This window comes from Misgurnus anguillicaudatus, chromosome 18, assembly GCF_027580225.2.
Source record: "Misgurnus anguillicaudatus chromosome 18, ASM2758022v2, whole genome shotgun sequence".
In the NCBI taxonomy this organism is placed as follows: Eukaryota; Metazoa; Chordata; class Actinopteri; order Cypriniformes; family Cobitidae; genus Misgurnus; species Misgurnus anguillicaudatus.
This window is the reverse complement of record NC_073354.2, coordinates 18,010,375-18,029,441: the sequence shown is the minus strand read 5'-3', so window position 1 is coordinate 18,029,441 and position 19,067 is coordinate 18,010,375. Positions and strand designations below refer to the sequence as shown.

Below are 19,067 nucleotides of genomic sequence, written 5' to 3'. Positions count from 1 at the left end.
CTGCATTTAGTGTGCTTTTTATAAGCAGTAGCAGCTGGACACCACTGGACGACAGAGGGAATTTAATAGGCAGGAAAACAGTACCAGATAAACGACAAAAAGCCATGGCTAAAAAGCACCCGTACACCATAATTTATTGAGAGTCCTGATTGATCCCACCTCAGGCAGCTGGCTGCTATTGCTGTCAGAGTGGGCGGTCTCAGGAGTGGGGCTGTCTGGGCGGGGCAGTTGTAGGGTGGGTGTGGCCTCTTCTGTCAGGACACTACTGGAAGACTCTTGGGACTGCTGTAGGGAGTCCATGTGATTGGATATGGCATCATCGGTAGCAGAATCACTGTTAAGCTGCAAAAAGAAGAAAATAAATGAGCGTTTTTAAACGATAAAAAGATCTGCTACAAAAGATAAATCACTAAATTGAAATCATATTTGTTATACCACATGCATACATAACTGATTAAAGAATATTAGTCTGTACTTGAATATTTGAAGAGTTTGGTTCCAAAATGCAATAAATCCATTTTGACAAATTTCAGTAAAAACGTGTTTTCTATACCAAGAAAGTGACAAGATGAAAAACACTATTTTCTGTTACAAACTTTCACATAGCATCTTTATGTTATAAAAACATAAAAAATTCAAATCCATAACTTGATTTTCAAAGATTTATTATAAAAACGGTTTATTTTTTCCACAAAATGCAATAAATCCATGACAAGTTTTTATTAAAAATGCTATAAATCTATTGAATCAATCGCCTATATAAATGTGCATTCATCTTTGCCATGTTATATTCATTTAGTTGACTAGTTGTACACACTAATTAAAAATATAAACATTAATGTCATTAATCAAAACACTTACTTTGTGATATTAAGAAGTCATCGGTTATACTTGACGTCGTCGCTTAACGATTTTCAAAGCGATCAGCTGTAAAAAAAAATTGTCCTGCTCGATTTTCGTTGACTTTGAGTAAAATTATAGAAAGTTTTTCATAAGATCTCCTGGGGTCAATGTGTTATCATGACAGTAACTTGATGCTGTTGGCTCGGCCAAACAAGCACCGGTCTCCCGAGTGCCTCTGCGTAAATTATTAGATGTTGATGGCTTACGTTTCTTTCCCGTCACAGAAAACCATCACAGGTTTATCAATGCTATTAAAGTATTATTTTGTTTTTGTTTGTTTGGTGATCACGAAGTACATAGTAGATGAGGAAAACTTGGATTCCGTGTACTCAACGCGACGCCATTCTTTGTTTACATTGCGTGAATGGTGCGCTGTAATCTGTGGAGGAGTGGATTTATGGCATTCTGTAGAAAAGGGGGAGTGGCGTTTATTCCCTTTTGGGAAAAAAGGGAGAAAAGATGACAGAATAACACTGCGGAAATTGGATTTTGCATAAAATTAAGAATTTACTTTTTAATACTGACCTGATATAATACTGATTCTGGCAGTAACTCATTTTTTTTCAAAAATGGCGTTTATTGCGTTTTGGAACCAAACTCTTCATTTATTTTTCTTATATCATTACATCATGCGACATGCCAACAGAATAGTGCAAGTCTGGCAAGACCAATAACATTCAAAATCCTGCAAAGATACTTCAGTCTCTATTCAAATAGTGTACAATGGAAAGAAAACCACAAAACTAGAAAAAGAAAATGACTTTCACTCAGCAGAATCTAAAGGATACGTTTTTTTTAAGATCTGCTCAATAGCTCATGCCTTATTGCAAGCGAAAGGGTTTAAAAAACGTATTAAGAGGTCTAAAATTAAAAATTAGTTTGTGTAGAAACATTTATGTAGTGCAAACAAACTGAAGTAGTTTTAGTAAAGAGCAGGCCCACATGAAATCATAAAAAATAAGTGCAGATCTGAGGATCACATTTAAACACTGTAAGGGGCGGTTCACATTTCGTGTCCAAAAACACACGGAAAAAGCGGCTGTTGGTTGGTTCTTGTCACATGACCTGCGGTGCATTTGCGGCATTCTGAAAAGTTAAAATGTTTTTAACTCGATGCAGTGCTGACGCATCTGGTAAAAACGTGCGCGTCGCTTCCATTATGAGCGCGCATACCACGCACCTACATTTGAAATAACAAACTTGAACATGCAAAAGACGCGAAATGTGAATCGCCCCTAAGGCATAATAAATGAAGTGGTAAACTCTCGCTGGTGGTTAAAAAATATAAGCCAGTAAACAAAGAGGCAGGACATGTGCTTAAATTTGCATAAAAAATAGTTGCATTTAAAATTTCTGCTTAGATTCTGTGTGGGCCTGGTAAGGAGTTCATGCTATCAATGGTTGAAAAAATGACAGCAAGTTAGTGTAAAAATGTGAGATAGCTGATCAAAAAACTACTTTCTACTAAAATACAGAAATAAAATGCATAAGTCCCCATCACCTTACTTACCCCAATGAAAAAAAATAACGGGAAAGGAGTGCTAAATTAAACAGCTGGCTTGGCGGCAGGGAGAAGTGTCTATAGATATTGGAAGTGCGGGTTATGAGCAGAAAGCAAGCGTCTAACCCCGCCTAGATATGCCGCGGCAGCGTCTAAGCCCAATCTGGCGCACAGACACACCATGCCGGGGCCCCTCTAGGGAGGGGCCCGGAGGAGAGGGGACTTACGAGATTGGAGCGGGTGAGAATCTGGCTAGCGCTCAGTACCTCCTCCTCTGACGATTCGTCCGTGTCCTCTGGCTGGATGAGACTGGGCGTGCTGCCAGTGTACTGGCAGTCCTGCAGCGATGGGGTGTCACCTTTATCGATGCTGTCCAGAGAACGACGCCGCACACCCCAGTTGAAGTTGTCCATGCTCTCCCCCTGCAGGTGAAACAGAAGAAATCCAATAAGAGCAGAGGAAAACACAGGACCGGTGAACTATAAAAGCTTTGCAAATTGAACTACACAGAGGAGAAAAAACTAAATGACATGACTACACAACACAAGACAACAGGCACAACCACAGAGCACAGTGGGGTGATGGAGAACGATACAACTACAACAACTTAAAAATTAATTGCTGTAATTTAAACATTAAGCATTTCTATGATAAGATATAATTATAATAGGGCACATCTGACTCCCATTTAATTAAAATGTGTATAAAAATGTTTAGATGAACTCCAGTTATCTGGTGAAAATTTAACTCGAGTTTGACAGCCCTGACTGACCCCAAGCTCTGCATGAAAAACTTACCTGGAGCTCCTGGATGCAAAACAGGAAAAAAGACAATACAGAGTGTTAGGGAGAGTTAAGACACTGAGAATATATGGAGGTGCCCAGACACACACACACACGCAAAACGTAAGGTCAAATACAGTATACAAACACATACACAAAAACTCCCTTTCTTGTTAAGAACAATGTAAAACACAATTGGCTTTCTAATGTAGGGTTCACACCAGACACGGTAGAGGCGGCAAGCATGAGTGATTTACATGTTAAGTTAATGCAAAGACGCGATTAGGGATCCTGCGGGGCGAATGCCGCGGAACTCGCGGCACGGATGACGCGTTCTGGGCGAATTAAGCGTTGCTGCAGGAAACGCGCGAGTTGAAAAATCTGAACTTCGGCGGATTTCCTCGTCGCGTTAACCTTGCTGTAGTAGTGATGTGATTACAGGAAGCAAGCAGAGTCTCAGCGGAGTCACAGAAGCCCCTCCCATGATTTCCATGTGAATGTCTCGAATGATTAGAATTTCACGCACGAATAAAGCGAGTAAACTCAAATGTTCAAGCGTCAAACTATGCGCGAAAAGCATGTTTTTGCCTCCTCTACCACGGCTGGTGTGAACGCAGCATGAGGCTTTCTGTTTTCTAAGAAAAGTTTTGTCACATTTGTTACCACATTAATAAAATTTAAAAAACAACCATAGCATAATATGGCCAGAGCATCAGTGTGGGCCTAAACCTCACCTCTACATCCTCCAACTCCACATCCAGGAAGTCAAAGTCCTTGAAGACACCAAACTGCTGTTCACTTCCTGCATCTTCCGCTTGTGCTTCCTCCTCTCGTGTCACTTCCTCTACAGTGGGGATCAGACTGGTCTGCTGGTCGCCTGCATCCAAATCCTCATTTGAAGAGAAAACCACCTGAAAAAAAGTTCATTTAGCCATCGCCAAGGTTACACAACCAAATCATTTTATGATTACGCAACCTAAAATGTTATGATTAAGTGGGAAAAAAACATACAGAGGGATTTTTAGGTAAGCCGGATTCAGGGCCGCACAGAGACAGGACATTCATTAGTTTCTCACGGGTTCTCCTCTAGAAATAAAAATATACAAGGACATATTTAAGGCACCACAAGAAAGCTTCAAGAGTGCGATAGTATTATTTTGTATACAATAAAGGCAAACCGTGAACAAACTTTGGCAATACCTGTGAGAGCTGAGGTCTTTTCCAGCTGACTGGCACCAGACCGTTGGAGTTGGACCCTGAGGAAGTAGAAGAGGTGCTTCTTGTCACAGCAATAACCTGCGCTTTTCCGTTACGCCCTGCTGCAGTCCGCTGGTCTCCATACTTGTGACCTATGATAGGTGTCTGTGGGTCAAAAATGTAAGAAATAGTCATAAAAGTCATCCAGATTCAGAAGCTACAAGCCCAAAGGTGAATATGATTTTTAGATGTGGCAAAAGACAAAGAACCTCTGAGATGTCAAAGTGGAAGTCCAGCGTTTTTCCTGGCAGTTCCTTGGATGAATTGTTAAAAATGCGAGTGAAAGCGATCTCCGGCGATCCGGTCGACTCCGTGCTGTAAGAGCGCTGCACTTCATCGGGAACCACCAGACTGGCTGAACGAGACACTACCAATTTAAGAATGTTCTGGGCCTCTTTCCAGTACAGACTCTGTAAACACACGTGCACACGACAAACAACAAAATACTTGAGTCGTATTTGACCTCTTTTCTTCATGTTACCTCAGGGGCTTATATGAAAAAAAGCTTCAGTAAAGACCACCGTGTAAGAAAGCAAGGATGCAGGTCACGGTTTCTCAAAAGCACCTCACAAAGCAATCGGCCCGCAGGTCTTTTCATACAAACAATCAAACACTTCAGTAAAGCCCATTCTCCGTCACTGCACGCACAGCCACAGGCACACATTCATTGAAAAAGACACACACTAATCTGGAGCGACACATTGATCTGTGCCATTCACCTGAATAATTCCACTGTTGTGGTACAAAAATATATATTTAATAAATTAATGCAAAATACACTGAACAAAATTTAGTAGCACTTTATTTAAAGCCCTCTTGTACAATAACTGGAATAACTAGGCATCAGCCCTGAACCAAACCCTGAACCTAACCCCAACCAATATTAAAGGGACACTGCACTTTTTTGTACTGTTTTGGAATCTATTCAGCCGATCTCTGGTTCTGGCTGTAGCACTTTTAGCATAGCTTAGCATAATCCATTGAATCTGATTAGACCATTAGCATCGCACTCAAAAATAACCAAAGGGTTTCCATATTTTTCCTATTTAAAACTTTACTCTTTTGTAGTTACATCGTGTACTAAGACTGACGGAAATTTAAAAGTTGCGATATTCTAGGCCAATATCCCTAGTAATATCCTCTCTTAATAATCAAGGACTGCCATAACATGGCTGCAACAAGCGCAATGATATTACGCAGTGCCCGAAAATAATTCCCTTGGTTACATTCAATAGCAGAGGACTATTTTCGGGCACTGCGTAATATCATTGCTCCTGCTGCAGCCATGTTATGGCAGCAAAGTCCTTGATTATTACGCCAGAATGAGTGTATGGTTCCTAGGGATATCGGCCTAGAAAATCGCAACTTTTAATTTTCCATCGGTCTTAGTACACGATGTAACTACAGAAGAGTCAAGTTTTAAATAGGAAAAATATCGAAACTCTTTGCTTATTTTTAAGTGCGATGCTAATGGTCTAATCAGATTCAATGGATTGTGCTAAGCTATGCTAAAAGTGGTACCGCCAGGCCCTGAGATCGGCTGAATGGATTCCAAAACTGTAAAAATCAAATGTTTATCTCTAGGGGAGATGAGCATATTTTCAAAAAAGTGGACTGTCCCTTTAAGTCCATGTCGTTTATTTTACATTATACGCACTAACAGTGTACGTACCCAGTAAACCAACCTAAAAAAATGTTGTTGGTACATTCACTTGCCATTGGCAGCTGCGGCAAATGTTCATTCTTGACCTCAGTGACAAGTATTCATAACGATAGGCATTGCTAAATGTTGTAATTCACACACCTGTACATATTTGCCAATGATCTTCATGATTTCAAGGTTGAACTGTTTGACCGGCGCTGCAGACAGGTCAATGTGACTCAGTAGACTGTAGATGATTTGCAGTAAATACTGCTGCATGCTGTTAAGACCCTTGTCAAGTAACTACAAAACAAAGAGATCAAGACATTATAGATTATGACATTAAAGGATTAGTCCATTTTCTTAAAAGAAAAATCCAGATAATTTACTCACCACCATGTCATCCAAAATGTTGATGTCTTTCTTTGTTCAGTCGAGAAGAAATTATGTTTTTTTTTAATGAAAACATTCCAGGATTTTTCTCATTTTAATGGACTTTAATGGACCCCAACACTTATTAGTTTTAATGCAGTTTAAAATTGCAGTTTCAAATGACTCTAAACAATCCCAAATGAGGCATAAGGGTCTTATCTAGCGAAACGATTGTCATTTTTGGCACGAAAAATAAAAAATATCCACTTTTAAACCACAACTTCTCGTCTTCATCCGGTCCTGTAACGCGCCAGCGCGACCTCACGCAATACGTCTTCACGTCAAGAGGTCACGGATGACGTATGCGAAACTACGCCCCAGTGTTTACAAGTGTGGAGAAAGAGGACCGTTCCGACGTTGTTGTATGTGGAATGATACTTATTAATGTCTTTGTGTCAGTTTATTGTTTAAAATGGTCCGCAAATGCGCTTTTCATATATGTAACATGTGACCTTTCCACGTCATTACACAATTACGTGAGGTCGCGCTGGTGCATCACAGGACCGGAAGAAGACGAGAAGTTGTGGTTTAAAAGTGTATATTTTTTATTATATCGTTTCACGAGATAAGACCCTTATGCCTAGTTTGGGATCGTTTAGAGTTCTTTAAAACTGCAATTTTAAACTGCACTTAAACTAATAAGTTTTGGGGTCCATGAAAATGAGAAAAATCCTGGAAGGTATCCTCAAAAAACATAATTTCTTCTCGACTGAACAACTAAAGACATCAAAATATTGGATGACATGGTGGTGAGTAAATTATCTTGATTTTTTGTAAAGAAAATGGACTATTCCTTAGGAATTACTAAAAAGACATCAACTGTATCTTACCTCGGCGAGATATGTGACCAGGTTAAAAGTAATTTCAGGGAAAGAGTCGTGCAAGTATCGACACACAACGTTGATCCAGTTGTTGCTGTCTCGCGAGTAGCTGTGCGTGGAGTACAGGCTCATCATGTGCGCCAGGTTGGCCAGCGTCGCTGACTTTTCCTCGGCGCACACTTTGGCGATGCGGTCGGCGGTCTCCTTACAGAACACTGTGGGGTTGTCAAAGTGGTGGACCAGATGTGGCAGCAGGCACAGGATATTCAGAGGAAAACCTGACAGGAAACGGACAGAATATTCTCTTTTAAAACAAATAACTTATAACAACTGTTATGGACTTACAGAATAACACCAAGTAGTTAATAAATGAGTTTAGCTCCACCCTAATATAAACACACCTGAAGCAGCTAATTAAAGTCTTACTAAGCATACTAGAAACATTCAGACAGGTGTGTTGAGGGAAGTTGGAGCTAAACTCTGCAGGACACTGGCTCTTCAGGACCGACTTTGAATAAGGATATCAAGCCTAAAGCATAGCTTACCTGCTAGCTGTGAGGGGTCTATGAGCGTGTGTCGGGACACAGTAATGAGTTTACTGAGAAGGTGAATGGTGAGCTCCTGTGTTGCCGCTGAAGTGAAGCCCTTTAGGAAAAGCGTGAGCAGGCCGGGAAAGTTGTACCACTTCAGCTTGGCCTGGACTCTTTCCAGCTTCTCCCTGCTGTCTACTTTCTCCAGGGGCATCTGGGCCAGGAGCCGGTTCAGCAGCCTGAGGGCCAGTAGGTACTCAAACTCGTAATCCGACTCCAGAAGCGACGTCGCAATCCAGAACACCGTCGCCAGCAGGTTGGTGGGGTCAGTTGGTGGCACCATCTCCCCAGACCCGACCCCAGCTCCACCACCTCCTCCATCGCCCCGCACCTCACCCTCTCGTAACGATGATAAGCTCCTTGTGCGGGCTAGGTTGCCGTGGCTGCCGCCCAATCGATCGGCCACGTCGAGGGTGTTGCTACGACGACGGTCTCCGAGGCGTTCACCCATTAGACTGGCACGGAGAGAGTTGCTGCGAGTGTGGCTGTAGTGGGCGTGCAAGTAACTTCCACTGCTCAGATTCAGCTGACCTGTGCTCTTTCTGTTATTGGCGAACTTGGTGCCGTGCAGAGGATCATGGGAGTTACTACAGAAGAAATACAACAGATTTCATTACCTGTGACACTTAAAAGGGCAGACATGTTGTGTGTAAAAGTTTATGTCTTACTGTGAAAGTGCGGTAAGTAGGTCGTAGTTCTTCATGGTTTCAGCCAGTGTATCTATACCTGCCTCTAAAGTCAACAGCAACTCTATAACAAAACCCTGAGAAGGAAAGATAGAAAGTTTGTTTTTGATTTGATTGATCAAGTTAACTAACACTATATTTGAGCACGACTGTCGTCCTATTATTACTTCTGGCATACCTGAGCCTCTTCCCCTGGATCGCCCACAGTCTCTACCAGACGAGACAGCACATCTGACAGCGTGGAGGCTGTGAGAGGTTGTTTCAGTGCTCGGAAGATCTGGAAAGAGCGACCGGCGTAGTGTCGTGACGAACAGGACAAGGCGGTCTGCAGAGCAACTTCACTCAACTCCTGTTCCAGATGATAACCTGATCAAACATACAAAAAACGTGCATCACAAGATTGCATAATAGGACCAAGCAATACACATGGACTGGCATTACACAACTGAGAAAGAAGTTTGAAGGCTAAGTTCATGAAACAATAAGCAAAAAATCGACAGCATTTGCTGGGTCTTACCGGACGGCGTCTGCTTAAAGACATTGACAACATGGCGAAGGAAAACACTAAGCTGATCAGCGCTCTTTATACTGGGGTTTTTAGGAGAGACATCTTCATGGTTCCACAGTGGACCTCGTTTCCTACGGATCAACCAATTAGTATGAAGAGTTAGATACAGGAAGTGACACAACAGGAAATACAGAACAAAGGCAATGCACAGGGTTCCCACACCTTAGTTAACTTTTAATTCAAGGACCTTTCAGATCCAATACCCTCAAATTCAAGGGCTAAATTTGGGGATAAATTTCACATGAGAGAAAGGTTACATTGTGTTACCTTTTAAGATATATTGTTACAGTTCCCTTTTGAGGGAATTCACACTGCGTCACTGCGGTGACACATTGGGGAAGCCCTCCATTGGTAAGTGCGTCTGAATGTGTATATCAAATCAACCAATGGTGAGGCTTAACAACAAAGACAGGGTGACGCAGGAGCCAGGAAGTATATCGCTATCTGAAATATTGCCAAAGACGGCATTACAGGGACCCAGGAAGTATGGCAAGGGAGACGCAATGTCTCATTCCCTTCTCAGGGAGTAACAGTTACATACGTAACCCGAGACGTTTTCATTTGTCGAACACAACTATGCAAAAAAAGCATTTTGGTATGAATCAACATTCGCATACAAAAGATATAAACATTTAAAGTGAACATTTTAGCATGTGTGCTTAAAAAGTCTAGAATTTTATGATATTATCCTACACTACACAGGGAATAATATGGATTTTTTTCCAGAAAACTTCTTGCATAAAATAGATTCAAGCACTTTCAATGACCTGTATCTATGCATGTATATTTTCAAAAACTTCACAGATTTCAAGGACCCGTGGGAACCCTGAATGCAAAGGCTCATTATCTATTGAAACAACCATGTATGAACACACTCTGAATCACACAGAGACTGAGTGCACACACACGCACACACACATGCAAGGCAACAATACCCTCTTCTGTTAGACATGGCTGCAGGCAAAGGAAAAAATACACAAAACTTAACACAAAAATAAATACACGTTTAATTTGCTTCCAGGAAAAGAATGTTAAGCAACAAAAACCACAGATGCCCATTGTTACTAAAAGAGTTCTTCTCTATAAACTTTGAGAATGATGACACTGCTTGGAAACTCTGAATATTCCCACAGCTACTTTCTATACTACGCTTCTAGCCTGTAGTCACCCTCACCTCGAGCTGATAAACTCGATGAGGTTTTTGACCTTCTCGTCCTGCTCTGCTGACAGGTCCACCTCATTTAGGAGAGTGGGGGGGAGATGAGGTAGGACCGAGGCGCCCAGACTGATACTGGAGGATGTGGAGCTGGAGCTCAGGCCGGAATCTGTCATCGGAGACGGCTGGTATTCAGGCATCAGCTCTGTTGCACCTGGAAGAGAGAGAAAGCCATACTAATATTATTCTGACTCTAGCAGTGGGTAAATTAATAGATAGATAAATAGATAAATGAATCGCTTTAGCAATCTCAAATGAACTAGCACATTAAAAACTCTTTAAAAATTACCCATTAAAAGCAACTCCATTAAAGTAGTACTTTTGCGACTAATTCATCACCTTTAACAATAAATCTCAAATACTGTTTTGTGCAATAAAAGGTTATTTAGCCTGGCCATTTGCTGTTCTTGCATACTTGCATAAATCTTTTTAAGATGGCACGTTAAAAATGAATTAACTGGTAAAGTGCATACTTGGCCCCCTGACAAAAAAAGACCTTGAGTGTTTGAGCAGATGCTCTTTATTTCACCTGTGAGGTTGAACTCCTGATGAGCGGGTTTGACTGTAAGGACCCTGGGCTCGTTAAGTTCACGGTTCCGCAGCAGCACAGATGCTAGTGATTGGACGCTGCTGTTCGTTCCCTGGACGACCAGCAGGTGGAGTAACAAACGCTTGCAGTGCTCATAGACTTCTGGGTGCTGGTGGTCAAAACCTGGACAAGCAAACACAGCATTGGAAAACAATAAGGCACATATAATGGTAATATTAGGTTTACTGTATGTGTACAGGTGGGCGTGTGTTACCTATGAAGATGGAGTGCAGAAGCAGGTGGAGGTATGAGCTCCATTCCACTTTGACCCCATGGTCTACAATGAGGTCGGTAAGCAAGATCACGGCAATGTTACACCTGGAAAAATGTTTAAAACGTGTTGAGCAAAAAACTGACAGCACTGACCTTAAAGGGAAACTCCACAAATTTAAAAAAAAATATATGCTTATTTTCCAGCTCCTCTAGAGTTAAACATTTGCTTTTTACCGTTTTGGAATCCATTCAGCTGATCTCCGTGTCTGGTGGTACCAGTTTTAGCATAGCTTAGCATAATCCATTGAATCTGATTAGACCATTAGCATTGCGCTAAAAAATAACCAAAGAGTTTTGATATTTTTCCTATTTCAAACTTTCCAATTCAAAACTATGCACTGCCCGAAAATAGTCCCCAGCTATTGAAAGGTACCAAGGGGACTATTTTCGGGGGGTGCGTAATATCATTGCGCCCCCCGCAGCCATGCTACGGCAGCAAAGTCCCTGATTATTACGCCAGAATGAGAGTATAGTTCCTAGCCATATCTGCCTAGAAAATCACAACTTTTAATTTGCTGTCGGTCTTAGTACATGATGTAACTACAGAAGAGTCAAGTTTTAAATGGGAAAAATATAAAAACTCTTCTTCTTTTTAGCGCAATGCTAATGGTCTAATCAGATTCAATGGATTATGCTAAGCTATGCTAAAAGTGCTACAGCCAGACACGGAGATCAGCTGAATAGATTCCAAAACGGTAAAAATCAAATGTTTAACTCTAGAGGAGCAGGAAAATTAGCATATTTTCAAAAAAGTGGAGTGTCCCTTTAAAGAAATAGGTCACCTAAATATGACAATACTTATTTTAATATCTGTTTTGTGTCCAACTGAAGAAAGGATTCTTTATAAATCTTGGATGTAAAATTATAAATGTACATATTTCTGTGAACTATTCATTTCACTGAGTGTATGTTTGTCACCTGTGCAGGGAGACACCAGGTGTGGTGGTCTCAGGCAGGTAATCGACCAAGGGTGACCAGCAACCACCAGTGGGAGGAAATGGGAGGGGCTCAGGACGGTTATGATCCATCACCTTCAAACGCCAGTTAGCATAAACAGGCATAGTGTCACCTACAAAAAAAAACACATGTCAGATTTGAACCCATGCACATTTCCCATTTAAATAGGAAGTTTGTTCCCTTTTTGTTAACAGCCAACAAATTGGACATTCCCATGAGCAATCACCTGCTCAAAAGTTGTTTTGGTTAATGTTAAGGAGGACACCGCCATCTACATATAAGTCTCAAAGCTAATACACATAAAAGCAACAGAACTTAATGTAACTATAGTGTGTATTGGTTCATTTGAATGTTCTCACTCTTCTCTTCCTCGTACGATCCTCCTGAGCTGCTGCTGTAACGCGACTCCAGTCGATGGTGCTGTCGGTTCAGATTACTGTTCAGACCGCTGTAGATTTCCAATTGAGTGTAACTGCAAAGACAAATGAACAGCATCCTGATTATTTTCACAATTGGTGTGAGTGATGGGGAAAAAGCATGGTTTACGTTCGAGTCTAATAACAGATGCATCTGCATGTCTGTGTATTTTAAAACTCTTACTTCTCCTCCATGTTGGAATCTTTGTGTTTGCCATCTTGGTGTCCATCAGGTCCAGGTACCATGGTGTTGCTACTGGACGTCGTTCCTGAAAGAAAGCAAAGATTTAAACAAACTGACAATCAAAATGTGTTTGTGTTTCTGTAATACGTCTGAAGCAGCAGCTCCTTTGTTTGTCTCCATTTAATTTAATGCAAGTCAGTCCTGGTTTACAAAACACTTAGTATCACACACTAATGAAAACCATTTCTTTGATTTTCTGTGCTACTTTTCTTTCAAGCATGTATAAAGACCACCAACACAATCATGTCTTAATACCAGAAACACAATCCGAGTGGTTTGCGATGTGTATACCTGATGTAACGGAGGGGATTTTGTAAGAGGAAGTGATGCGGTAGTAGGGTGGGTTATCCATGTGTGTGACAGCTGAGCATACAGGGTCCGTCATCTCCAGTTCATACATCAACTCTTCTAGTAGCTGCATGGTCTTATCTCTGCCCAGATACACCACCACACGCTTCACCTGAACGAAACATTAGATCAGCTAAAGGTTAGGAAACAAGGACGACAGCAGTTTGAGCTAAGAAACTGCATTGATGGTAATATAATAAAAAAGGCGAATCTGCAGCATTATTAAATATCTGATGTCTGCCAAGACAGGCGTCACTCACGTAAGGCAGGAGACTCGGTTCACTGTTGACTCCAGACATGCTGATGAGGAAATGCAGGATGATCTTCAGATTTTTGGGCCAGCTGTCAGCTAAAGTGGTCCAGACGTTCTCGATCTCTGACCATGCAAACTCATCTCCATACTGTAGAAACAGTAAACATGTATATATTAACTTTGTATGGGGTGAGAAAAAAAGCAAGGCGGTGTGCCTTGTGTTTACAGCAGTGACAGCCGGTGAGTTCTTTTTTCGAAGGCGCTCGATGCGAAGTTCGTCACAACATATATGTAGCCCGTCATGTGTGTGGTATGTGTCATAAAAAAGTCAATAAGACAAAAACCACAAACTAGCATAGCAATATAGCTATATTCACTACTGATGTTTTACCTTTGCAGTCATGAACATAAGGTTGTTTAGGATCATGGTGGTAGCATGTGGTGACCCCCAGCCCTCTCCTTTTAGCCATCGACGGCTGTTCACCATCATCATCTCTCTCTCATGGGCATCCTCTTCATCCTCCATCGACGAAGGCTCCTCTTGACGCCGTGCTGAAGGCTTAAAGTCCACCAGCTCTATGTTGTTCATCCAGGGCAGAAGGTAATGCAGCATCACCTGCCGTCCACCAGGGTGCGCTGTCTGAATTCTCTGACTGACCTCTGTTATAAAATTCAGCGTTAGTTGTACCATCTGTAGTCTTGACTGTATGGTATCTGCATGTTCACACTTGCGTACCTGAGAAGATGGGTAGGGTGAGCTCAGGGTACGTCCTGGCCAGTTCTTCACTGAGCTGGTAGTAGGACACGGAGTACAGATGAGGAAGAGGTGAGGCTGGAGACAACACCCCATCAGAACGCTGGATCTCCAGTTTATGGGCGTAACGGAAAAGCTTTGGCTCTAGTATCTAACATAAAAACACAAAATAAAAGTTAATGAGCTTTAATTCCTTTCAGTCCTAGCCTCTGGACTGATTGCATATTTGACCTCGAACCATCACAATAGATGTTACTTGGCCAGAACAATGCATTATATAACAGTTATTCACCTGAAGCAGCTGCATGGCGACCTCATAAATGTCCCTGGAAGAATCTGCAGCCTTAAAAAGGATGAGATTCAGCAAAACCACAGTGTCAAACTGGTAATCCCTGAAAAAAACAAAAACACAAAGAATCACAAGATTCAGCCAAATTCAGACACTTGTTGATTTGCAGATTCATCATGAGAACGTTCTGGTGTGCACCTGTTATGAAATACATTAGCGATGGCCCTAAAGCAGCCTGCGGCGACTCTCCGGGACCCCGTGTAGCAGCGGTCGACCGCCCAGAACATCAGATTGCTCTGATCCGGGTTCAGCTCCAACAGCAACATCACTGCCTCACAGCCCAACTGATGCACCTGAGCACACGAATACATACGCAATTATTTAATATAGCACACAGAAATAAACAATTCTGTGTGCAAATTTAGTGTGATTACCTTGCGGTCTTGGGAGTCTAGAATGTTGTCCAACCACTTGTAAAGGTATCCATCAGAAGACAGACCAACATTATCAGCCACCGGACCACAGCAAAGCACAGCAGACATGGCCTACGGCAACATGTCACAACAGTCAGGCTTCAGTGCGCTTTTAGGGGATAATAGATTATGTGCGCTTTCAGAGCATTGTCATACCTTCAGTGCGCAGTACTGGTGTCTGTTGATCTGCATGTTGCGGTCACTGTATCTGTCCAGTGGTGTGAACATGATGCTGAAGGGTCCCGCCCAATGACTGAAGAGCATGAAGAGACTGTGTCTCAGAGACTGCTGAGGGAAGATGCTCCTTCTCTGATGCACTGGGTGAACACAATAATGAGTTAAACTTTAGGTACACCTTCGTTTGAAGTATCAATTTTCAATGTTAAAATACATTTTTGTATCCCAGGTCTTTCTAATCATCCAGACAAACATGACTATGTCTCAACCAATGGCGTGAGTTGGAGTAATGGTAGTGTTGGGCGATATTCTCCACAGTGAGATTGTCCTATCGTCTGCCTGTGAGATCACTGATACACAATAGTATCAGGGGGCGAGGCAATCGTTTCGTTATTTATTTGCTTATTTTTTACTTCCTAATTCCTCAGTCACTGGATTGGTGGACAAAAACTGAAGCTGCTTTACTTTAAGGGCAGCTGGCACTACCGCAACCGTCTTAACATGATGCCATTAATCTGAGCATGCTATTGATGCTTGGGTACGAAGTAAATTACTTGCATGGAAGGAAATAGGAACAACTCACTGAGTGGTTTTAAACTTAACCTCTTTTGTGAGACAAATTAAAGTCTGAGCCAGCTACTTTACAAGCTCACTTGCAACCTTAATTATGCTAGCTTCATGCTAAATCATGTTAGCTTCATGCTACATCATGTTAGCTTCATGCTAAATCATGCTAGCTTCATGCTAATTTCATACTAAATCATGTTAGCATCATGCTAGCTTGGAAAACCCAAAAGCTCTCTTACTATAGGAAGAGCAAGTGCAGGTTATGTGGGAATGTTAATGTAAAACTATGACGATAATAATAATAGCATAATAATAAATTAATACATTCACGGGCAAACAAGCCAACTATCATCATGAAGACCCTAGTACTATCTATTTTGCCAACCATTGGAAGGAGGCAGGTGTGTTAAAAAAAAAAGACAATATTTCTGCATTTCCCTTTAGTGCTGGTCACGCAGAAACGTCAAGCGTCATTTTTAACATTTGAATCATCACAAAGGCCTTGTGTGTGTATACCTGGAACATTCTGAATGATGTTGGCCACCAGGGCGCTGAAGTGACAGCGAATGTCTCTTAACATTTCGGAGTCTTTGTCGTTCTCTGCCTCCAGAAGCTGCCGGGTCAGATCTACGTACTCCAGCAGAGTGCTGTTCAAAGAGTGAGACTCCCCATCCAGACCACCGCTCGCACTGTGCACACAATTCAAAGGCAAATCATTTTAAACAATTAACTCTGATACGTGGGTGCAGGTAATTAGAGCCACAGTTTGTTAAGATACTTAGTGTTGTACATGATTAAATCACAAAAAAGTATATTTGGTCTTTTTGTTTCACTTTTTTTTAAATCACTGTAAAATAGAAAACAATTTATGAAGGACAAAAAAACCTAAGACAGGATAATTCAGATGACAGAATATTACTGTAGATTCACATTTAAATAAAAGGTTTTAAAAGTTGTAACCATCCATAAAGTGGCGTGACTTACGTCTGACTGATGACTCCAGAATCGGCCAGTAGTTCAAAAATCCGGACCAGCTGGACTCTGAGAACATCACGACGCCGGCGTCGCTTCATGTTCTGCATCAATGAAACCAAAATGTCATGTGATGTGTCTATCTGTTTATTGGACATCAAGCCTTGATGGACATAACTGGTCAGGTGGGCCAAAACACCGAAGTTCTTACAGGTATATGAGGGGATTTCTTCATAAGATGAATGTCAACTCACCTCTGGCCTTCTTTCAAGCGCTTCCTTAATGATAGGGTTTAACTCTTCCAACAGCTCTCTGTAAGATTGATAAAGCAAAGTTCTCTCAAATGCTAACTACATCTTAGGACAAAAATGGGTCCATATGAAGACATTAAGTGAAGAGACACACAGACGCACCTGAAGGCAATGGGGTTGGTCCGGCCAAGCCCCAGGACAAGAGACTCAGTGATGTCCATGCTCTCAGAACGCATCATAGGAACCACATGCTTGAACAAGGAGGAGGGGGATGGAATGCTAATGATCTGCACAAACATTCATACACACACAAACACACGTTGTTGTTATTTTCTTAATAGTATTCTATAAAATAAGAAGAGCTCGGATGCAAAAGCTGCTAAACATCACCTCTGTCAAAAAATTAGACCAAACGCGCTTATCATGTCTGCTACATCCTGATCTCAGGCCAATCAGAAATACCACTTTGTTGGCAGAATCCATTAAAGGATTAGTCCATTTTCTTAAAAAAAATCCAGATAATTTTAAACGGCATTAAAACTGTTGAGTATTGGGGTCCATTAAAGTCCATTAAAATGAGAAAAATCCTGGAATGTTTTCCTCAAAAAACATAATTTCTTCTCGACTAAATAAAGACATTTCAGCTTTTGGATGACATGGTGGTGAGTAAATGATCTGGATTTTTTTAAGAAAATTGACTAATCATTTAAGAGTCTGATACAAAATGCTCATTTACAAGTAAACATGCTAGACGCACTTCGAGTGTTTTGCATCTGAGCATCTATCTTCTCATATCTTGCATTGCCCTGATATCTCACATGGTTAACTGGCTAACATGGCAAAATATATTAACGTTAGTTACTGCATTCAACAGTACAGAATGCTGGTAGGGTTGGGTGATGTATTTTTCAGTTGTTGAACAATCGACTCAAATCAATCTACATGTCAGTATTCTAAAATGTCTTAAAGGCGGAGTCCACGATGTTTGAAAAACGCTTTGGAAAAGGAGACGGGCCGACTACCAAAACACACTTATAGCCAATCAGCAATAAGGAGCGTGTCTACTAACCGACATCCTTGCCGGGTTGCGTATGTGTGGGGCGGGTCTATCAACAGAAGGTCCATATTTTATTGGGGTAGAGGCGTGTTTGTTTAGGTGATTTCAAATATCAACATTGGCTTTCAAACATCATTGACTCCGCCTTTAAGAGGAACCATGGTGGTTCTGTAGCTTTATAGATGTGTAATACATACTAAAATACAGCCAAAGTTTAGTTTAACTAGATTAGATAGAATCTAAATAGAAAACATTTTAATAAATAAAAGGCAAGTGGTGTACAAAAATCTGCAGACGGTGAACATTTTTGAAAATTATTTACAGGAATAATTTAAACTTCGCAACTGTACCAGCATTTGCCACTTAAGTTTAAACCAGAGGCTCTATTACTTTTCTGCCCAGTCTGTCCTGTTGCCAGATATATCAAACCATTAATTTATCAAGCATGACCTCTGATCTTTGAGTCATAACTATATCCGCTGTCTGGAGTGGATGCCAGGGTGTCAGGTGGGGAGCAGCGGACCGAGCCAGGGGCCGATGAGGAAGATGAGGAGGACGATGAAGAGGAGGAAGAGGTGGCAGAACTGCAGCAGAGGATTAGATAGTTCCTCCAAAGCCCTACATACGAGTCACTGTTACTGCTCATGCTGTTCACTTTCTTAGCATTGATCGGGCTGCTGCAAGTAAACAAAACACGTTTTAGCAAAAAACATGAATGTGTGCTCATATACAAAAACGACGTTTCCCACCCTATAGAAGGATGGGAATCTGAAAACATACTTGATGTCGACTTGTGGTGAAAGAAGCTGGAGGCGTGTGGAGGCGAAAAGCCAAGCGTAGCTCAGTGCAGAGGGACAGTGCTTGGGCAGGTGCTCTTGCCGCAGGTAACTGGACAAGCTGATGACCCAGGGGTCCTGACCTTGTGTCACATGGGCAAACACCCAAATATGGGAGGGGCTAACCACATCAAATTGGTGGCTGATAGGAGAGGAGTTCCATTCGACCAGAGTCTGAAGGTCTATTCCAGTGGGACAGTATAGTAGATTTGT

General features: G+C 41.6%; 1 protein-coding gene across 9 annotated transcripts in view; it reads right to left on the bottom strand.

Moving 5' to 3' along the window:
• Window positions 1–19,067, bottom strand: part of fryl (furry homolog, like) — a 123,777-nt gene that overhangs the window by 22,349 nt on the left and 82,361 nt on the right. For 8 of the 9 annotated variants that reach the window (XM_073855977.1, XM_073855978.1, XM_073855971.1 and 5 more), the window contains 32 exons: window positions 18,799–19,067; window positions 18,478–18,695; window positions 17,124–17,250; window positions 16,965–17,022; window positions 16,723–16,814; window positions 16,255–16,427; window positions 15,151–15,311; window positions 14,956–15,066; window positions 14,720–14,874; window positions 14,525–14,624; window positions 14,215–14,383; window positions 13,870–14,138; window positions 13,486–13,626; window positions 13,169–13,337; window positions 12,818–12,902; window positions 12,577–12,689; window positions 12,179–12,329; window positions 11,202–11,305; window positions 10,928–11,110; window positions 10,357–10,552; window positions 9,132–9,253; window positions 8,793–8,980; window positions 8,597–8,691; window positions 7,884–8,515; window positions 7,348–7,616; window positions 6,248–6,388; window positions 4,653–4,853; window positions 4,387–4,548; window positions 4,198–4,272; window positions 3,921–4,097; window positions 2,632–2,826; window positions 160–342 (listed from right to left, as the gene is read on the bottom strand). In XM_073855977.1, the coding sequence (XP_073712078.1) occupies window positions 160–342; window positions 2,632–2,826; window positions 3,921–4,097; window positions 4,198–4,272; window positions 4,387–4,548; window positions 4,653–4,853; window positions 6,248–6,388; window positions 7,348–7,616; window positions 7,884–8,515; window positions 8,597–8,691; window positions 8,793–8,980; window positions 9,132–9,253; window positions 10,357–10,552; window positions 10,928–11,110; window positions 11,202–11,305; window positions 12,179–12,329; window positions 12,577–12,689; window positions 12,818–12,902; window positions 13,169–13,337; window positions 13,486–13,626; window positions 13,870–14,138; window positions 14,215–14,383; window positions 14,525–14,624; window positions 14,720–14,874; window positions 14,956–15,066; window positions 15,151–15,311; window positions 16,255–16,427; window positions 16,723–16,814; window positions 16,965–17,022; window positions 17,124–17,250; window positions 18,478–18,695; window positions 18,799–19,067 (5,484 nt within the window). The remainder of the gene's footprint in view (window positions 1–159; window positions 343–2,631; window positions 2,827–3,920; window positions 4,098–4,197; window positions 4,273–4,386; window positions 4,549–4,652; window positions 4,854–6,247; window positions 6,389–7,347; window positions 7,617–7,883; window positions 8,516–8,596; window positions 8,692–8,792; window positions 8,981–9,131; window positions 9,254–10,356; window positions 10,553–10,927; window positions 11,111–11,201; window positions 11,306–12,178; window positions 12,330–12,576; window positions 12,690–12,817; window positions 12,903–13,168; window positions 13,338–13,485; window positions 13,627–13,869; window positions 14,139–14,214; window positions 14,384–14,524; window positions 14,625–14,719; window positions 14,875–14,955; window positions 15,067–15,150; window positions 15,312–16,254; window positions 16,428–16,722; window positions 16,815–16,964; window positions 17,023–17,123; window positions 17,251–18,477; window positions 18,696–18,798) is intronic. The other variant, XM_073855973.1, reaches the window with a different exon arrangement.